This window comes from Cryptomeria japonica, chromosome 1, assembly GCF_030272615.1.
Source record: "Cryptomeria japonica chromosome 1, Sugi_1.0, whole genome shotgun sequence".
NCBI lineage: Eukaryota > Viridiplantae > Streptophyta > Pinopsida > Cupressales > Cupressaceae > Cryptomeria > Cryptomeria japonica.
In genome coordinates, this window is record NC_081405.1 from 584,538,824 (window position 1) to 584,545,469 (window position 6,646).

General features: G+C 40.1%; 1 protein-coding gene across 1 annotated transcript; it reads left to right on the top strand.

Moving 5' to 3' along the window:
- The first annotated feature begins 274 nt into the window (after positions 1–274).
- LOC131028107 (uncharacterized) lies at positions 275–1,306 on the top strand. The gene has a single exon (XM_057958336.1). The coding sequence runs from the start codon at positions 275–277 to the stop codon at positions 1,304–1,306; it is 1,032 nt and encodes a 343-aa protein (XP_057814319.1).
- Positions 1,307–6,646: the final 5,340 nt, after the last annotated feature.

Below are 6,646 nucleotides of genomic sequence, written 5' to 3' on the forward strand. Positions count from 1 at the left end.
CTCCTCGAAGTGGGCATCTATCTTATTTGCAAAATACTTGAGAAACTGTCCTAGGGAGGAAATCTTTGCTGCTTCCTCGCTTCCTCAGGGGTCTGTAATCTAGAATTTCATGGTTGAGTGTCGATCTATTATTATCCCTGGTTTATCCCAGCTTATTCATAATGGTCGAAAAGCTAGATTTTGGGAGGAAGTCTGGAATGACTTCTCAATTTTGACTAGCCTGAGAGATTGGTTGCCTCTTATGACTCTTCTCAAATCTTCTTGGGGTATATTCATGGCGGATTATTTTTTTGTGGATTCCTCGGGCCTTGTTTCTGTTGCTAGATGGAAATCAGTTGAGTCTCTTCCAGTGGACCAAGATCTTAAATATGCTTTTGTTGAGGAATTGAAGAAACACCCATTTCTTTTCTTTGAGGCTGAAGATGAACTTATTTGGGTTCATTCAAAATCAGGGGAATATTCGGTTAAGAATGGGTATAATTATTTGTTTGTCGGGTGTAGGGGGGAAGATTTGCCTTATAGGTTGTTCTGGCATGTTGGCTGTCTTCCAAAAGCAGGTGCTTTTGCTTGGTTGGCTGTCCAAGATAGAATTCTCATCGGCATGAGGTTGGATAGGTTTGGTGTCACTATTATTTTTCCATGTGTTATGTGTGGAGGGTCTCCAGAATCAGTTGATCATCTTTTTCTCCATTGCCCTTTTGCTTCGCAATGTTGGTATTGGTTGTTCAACAAATTAAACCAGTCTGTTGTTTTATGTAAAGATCTTCAGTCCCAATTCATGGGATGGCCTTTGTTATGTTCATCTTCATTTTATGCTTGTCTTTGGATAATTGCTCCTTCTGTTCTGATTTGGAAGATTTGGTTGGAGAGGAATAACAATTTTTTTAAGAAACACTCTTCCACTCTACCAAATGTGCTCTTCTGTATTGAAAAATCTATCTCTGAGTCTGCTTTGGCTTTTATTTACAAGGGAATTAGTCCTAAATGTACTTTTACATCTTGGGACAATTGGGTTATCGGGCATTGGCCAGCCTTGCAGCTGCTTCCTATGCATGGGGCCATTTCTAAGAAAAGGTCTCCTTCAATTAATAGGAAAGAGATAGTCTGGTTGCCTCCCCCTCCTTCCAAGTACAAATTGAACTTTGGTGGAGCATATCGAGGCAATCCAAGGAAGTCTACCATTGGGGTGGTGGTTTTTGATGATAGGGCTAGAATCATTAAAGCACAATGTCAGTGTATTCCTGATGGGACAAATAATGTGGCAGAGTTGCATGCTCTATCTGTTGGGCTTGATTTGCTCCTTTGATTACACATTTCAGATGTGATTATAGAAGGTGACTCATTAGTTGTCTTTTATGTGATAATCGTTCCTCTAATTCTTGGCATTTAAAATATTGGTTGGACAAGGTTTTATTGCAGCTCGAGTTTTTTAATTCTTTCTCTATATCTCATTGCTATAGAGAAGCTAATAGTGTTGCAGATTTCTTGGCAAATAAGGCCTTAAATGACAATATTCAGTCTTTGGTTGATGTTGATGAGAGTTGCTTACCCTCTCACCCTGTAACATTTTAATTGTCTGACTACAATCTTTTTGCTTCGCTTCGACCTTGTATCCTGTTTGAGATTGCAAATAGGTATGCAGTTTAGTGTGGTGGTGTATAAGGCCTTCTAGGTCTTGTTTATATTTCCTCATTAAACCTGCATGCTTTCTTGTAATTTTTGCCTTGGTACTAGTCAGTGCCTAGCTTTTGGGTCATGGTATTTTGAATGAGAAAGTTTGGGGGTTTTTTCTTCGACATACTTTATTACCATTGATGTTTTTTCTATATTGCTTATTGTCTTATAACAATATGGTGACAGGCTTGTTTCTGGGTGTCATACTTTCTTGATTGTACTTTCCTCAATTTTTTACGTTTTGTTTGATGTTGATGGTCTCACACTCCCCTTAATGGATGTATAAATGATTTCATCTGCACTTGCAGTGGTGGCCTGCACGTATGATTAATTATGTTGCTTTATTGTTTATATTTTGAGGTGGCAATTTGGGCATGCTTATTCTTACGGCTCTGAGGATTTGGTTCGTGCGAATAGCTTGCTCTTATCATGGGGTATTAAGTATGAGTTTTGGTCATAATTTTTTGAGGTTGTTTTTTATGTGGTGGAGGTTTGTGGAGGTTTGTTGGCACGGTGTACTGTGATTTAGCTTGTGCCAGTCTCTATTGTGGTATCTTTCTCTTCCTTTGGAGGATATTGTGAGATTTTGCCAAGATCAAGAGCTCAATGAAATGTACAAAATAGAGACACAATATAGGACAAGAATAAACTGTATTCTCATCAATAGAAAATGATCAATAGTTTGAATTACATACAATGTAGATGAGCTTGCTTATATAGGCAAGGCTAGGGATATGTGAGCACACAAACATGACATGTGGCTCAATAAGAAACAAGGGTATGTAGGAAGTAGGTGTGGGTAGGTAGGAGAAACAATATAATAGTCCACATGAGGTGGATCACCCACTGAATGTGGAGTGTAACAACAAGATCAACACCATAAAAGGTGGAAATTCTCCTACACACACTATCCCAATGTGGCACAAACACCCAAGTGTCTCATACCTAAACTACTATGAAATGCATTTCCTAAGTAAACTTAAGTAAAGTGTAATAATATCCAAGATGAATAATTATTTACACCAACACCCCCCCTTAAGTGCAACCTAGGGGAATGCACTTAAGTCTACAATGCAACTAAGCAATGCAAGATGGGTCCCGACTACTAGGCCATGTTAGGTACCCATGTACAAATGCAAATGTATGAAAACCAATGCAATGAAATCTCTCACAAAGCGAGGAAAGAGAGAAAAACCCAATGGGAAAAAACCCTCCCCCAAAAGAGAGATGAAAACTAGATACAAAGAACTCTCATAGAAGTATGTGAAGGACAAAACCCCATGTGAGGAAAAAGTCCCCCCCATATGAGAGAAGAAGAGAAGCTAGGAAGCCCCCCCTCAATGTGGAATCTGCACCAATGATAGAAGCTTGATGTATGAAGAAACTGCTCCATGAACGTCGAACAACATTCCTCCCCTTAGGAAGAAACAAAACCAAAGGTGTATCCATGAAGTCTCCCCAATCATGAAGGGAAGATGTATGAAAAAAACTCATGATGAATGGAATCTCTGAAAACTGCTCAAGTGTCCCCATGTCGATTCTGAAAGATAGCCCCTCCAAAGGTGGTAAGCTGTGCCACACTGCTGAAAAAGACACTCCAAGATCTAGAGGAGATGGATGTAGAACATGTCCCAAAGACTCACATGTCTCCTCAAAACATAAAGAGACCTCCTCCAACTGCTGTACATAAGTATCCACAATCATGTCAACCTCAAAAGAATGATCATGTAGAGAATGAACAAGAGGGTCGGAGTGTGCCCTCACAACAATCAAAGAAGGATCACCTTCATCAAAGAGAAGATGAATGTCATCAATGATGTCTCCCAAATTTGCAATGTAGGATTCCACAAACAAATAATCATCCCATGAATCTGAAGCTAGAAGACAATGAATATCCTACTGCACTGAATCACATGAAGGCAAAACTGTCGCACTATCTGCATCATTAGGTGCAATAGGTGATGTGATATCAATATGAGGAGGTGAAATACAAGACTCGAGAATGGGGTCACATGTGAGAATCCCCATATTCAAGTGCCCAAAGTTCTCAAAATCTGAACCATCACAAGAAGTGTGATCAACATGTGTAGAATCATCAAATGTGAAATCATCATCATCAACAAAATCTGAAAAGGAGTATAACCGAAATGCATGATCAACCACCCCAGTCACAATGATAGCTCTAGTCTCCAAGTCTCTAATGAAAACTGACTCAGGTGTGAGCTCCACAACTCTCTTAGTTGTGCCATGTGTGATTTGATAGATGGAAAAGAGATTGTTTGTCAAGTGGGGTACACACAACACATCATTGAAGGAGTTATCCCCAATGGCAGTAGATCCTTTCCCAATCACATCCATGTATGTATGATTGCCCATCAAAATCTGCGGCATGGTGCAAGACTCAAATGTAGAGAACATAGACTGCGAAGATGCCATATGATGAGAAGCCCCTGAATCTAGAAGCCATCTCTCTGAATCATGACTGATAGTAGCACATAGAGCTTTTCCTTTTCTTGTCCCAAAAGAGTGAGTCTTCCCACTTGTAGAAGCCATGAATGCTTTCCCTTTTCCTTTTGAATGTGAGGAAGTGGAAGTTGATGAATCATCCTTCTTGTAGACATTGGGCAAATCAATGTTATGCTTTTTGATGATATGTGTGAGCTCATCAATCTTCTTAGAATGACAACGACGCTCCTCATGACCAAACTTTTTACAATAGGCACAAGTAGGTTTCTCCCTCTTTGGTGAATTATCCCTCTTGGAAGAGGATGTATCTCCTTGTTGTGGAGAGGATGACGCTTTGTCCTTAGGCTTTGATTTCCATTTCTTCTTGTTTGAGTTGTCCTTTCCTTGGTTTCCTTTGTTCCCTTGTTTTGCCACTAATGCTTGAGACTTAGAAGCCTTAAGAATGCCCATTCTTATCAACTTAGTTTATTCCATCATCAATTTTTCATTGAAAGCATCAAAAGTAGGCATTGTGTAGCTTGAAGCCATTGTCATCCTATGGGTTTGGAAACTAGAAAAAAATGCTGCATATTCTTGTGGAAGCTTGCCTATCAAGTTGAAGATCAATTGAGTATCCTTCTTATCAATGCCACAATCTTTGAGTTGTGCCCTCAACTCATTTGCCTTAGTGACATAATCTTGTATAGTATCAAAGTTCTTGGGATCTAACATGGTGAGATCACTATCAATTTGATATCCCCTAATCTCATCAACTTGACCATACAAGTCTTGAAATTTTTGCCAACTATCCTTGATTAGAGTGCACTTCTCAATATGAAAAATGAGATCCTTTGATACATACTTTCTTAAGGTACCAATTGCCATGATATTTTTTAGTGAGCCAATCCAAGTGACCAACCATGCATCAATTTTCCAAGTAGCATAATTATGAGGAGTTAAGAGAGAAAACTTAGAAGAACTCATAGCAGCAAAAAGGAATGAACACAAGAGCACAAAAGCACAAGAGACACCCCCCCAAATTCACTCAATCAAGTACCCCCCCCCCAAAAAAAATGATGATTTTGGCACTTTATATGTAGTGCCTGTATAATAGGCCACTTGCAAACAATGGCAAGGTGGACTTCTGATTTTGTTTAACAACTGCCCCAATAAGCTGAGAACTACAAAGCAAAAGATCAGAAAGAGAGATATATGCAATACAAATGCCAAATTGGCCAAATAAGACCATATGATGAAAGTACAATTTCTACTCACAAATGCTGCAAACTAATAGCATATCCTGAGAGTAGACAAAAAATAATGCACTTAAAAAAAAAACAGCACCTGAAAAGGAGTTCGTATGAGCCCGAACGAAGACCTGGAAGTTATAGAAACGAGGAATGGACAGGTACAATCACCAAAAACTGAGAATTATGAAAAATATGTCCATCAAAATTAGAAAATAATTACACCACGTGAAAGTACACGAAATTCTATCCCATTTAAAAAAAAATTGCACAAAAAAGGAGCAAAAATGAGCAAGATATGGCCATTTGAAGTTGAACTGCAAAATCAAAAAGCTCAATGAGAGGGGCCTGCAAATTTTTTGAAAAAGGATGATGTTATCGAACTGCGGGGTTAAATTTGATGGCCGTATGACCATCACCAAAACTTCGCGACTGACGTGGCGTTGATTGTGTAAGTGATTTGGTAGCCAATTGGGCTGCTGACGTGATGTGTCCATGGGCCAGTGGCCTCCTGCCATGTGGCAGACGTCACCCAGTTACCTATGAAGTCTGCGTGGCGGACGAGGTGGCAGGTCCACCTGGGCCGTGGCGGTAGTGCAGGGCTCACTTGGGGCCTGGTTGGAGGTGCCGGTGGGAGGCGCAACTGTAGGGACACGGCTGGCAGGGCCGACGGGAGGCGCGACGCAACAGGGACATGACTGCGGGCGGTTGCTGTGGAGCCGAGGAGCCGGCGTTGCTGGAGGAGCTGTCGGGAAGAGCCGACGGAGTTGTTGGGAGCTGCCGTGGGGGATTGCACGGGCACCGGCGTCTGGGACAACACGGCGGGGAAGACCTGCAGTACGATGAAGTCAAAAGGGGGGGGGGTCTGCGGACCCCCCAAAAACAATTTTTTTGATTTTTTTTTTGATAAATTTTTTTTTTAATTTTTTTTTTTGATGAAATTTTTTTTTCAAATTTTTTTTTTCAAATTTTCAGAAAAAACTAATTTTTTTTTCGAAATTCGTACAATAATAGCAAAATTGGCAAAAAAAATTTCTCACCAAAATATGCTGACTTTATAACCAAAATTCATAGAAATGGCTACCTAGATGCAATGACGGGGTCAGATTTGGTCTAGGATGCCTCCAAAAGATGCTGCTCCTCAAATCTGCCTCTTGACGTTGCAATAATGCCTCTTCAAGACGAATCAATGACGCTTTAATGGTTCTGATACTATGTGAGATTTTGCCAAGATCAAGAGCTCAATGAAATGTACAAAATAGAGACACAATATAGGACAA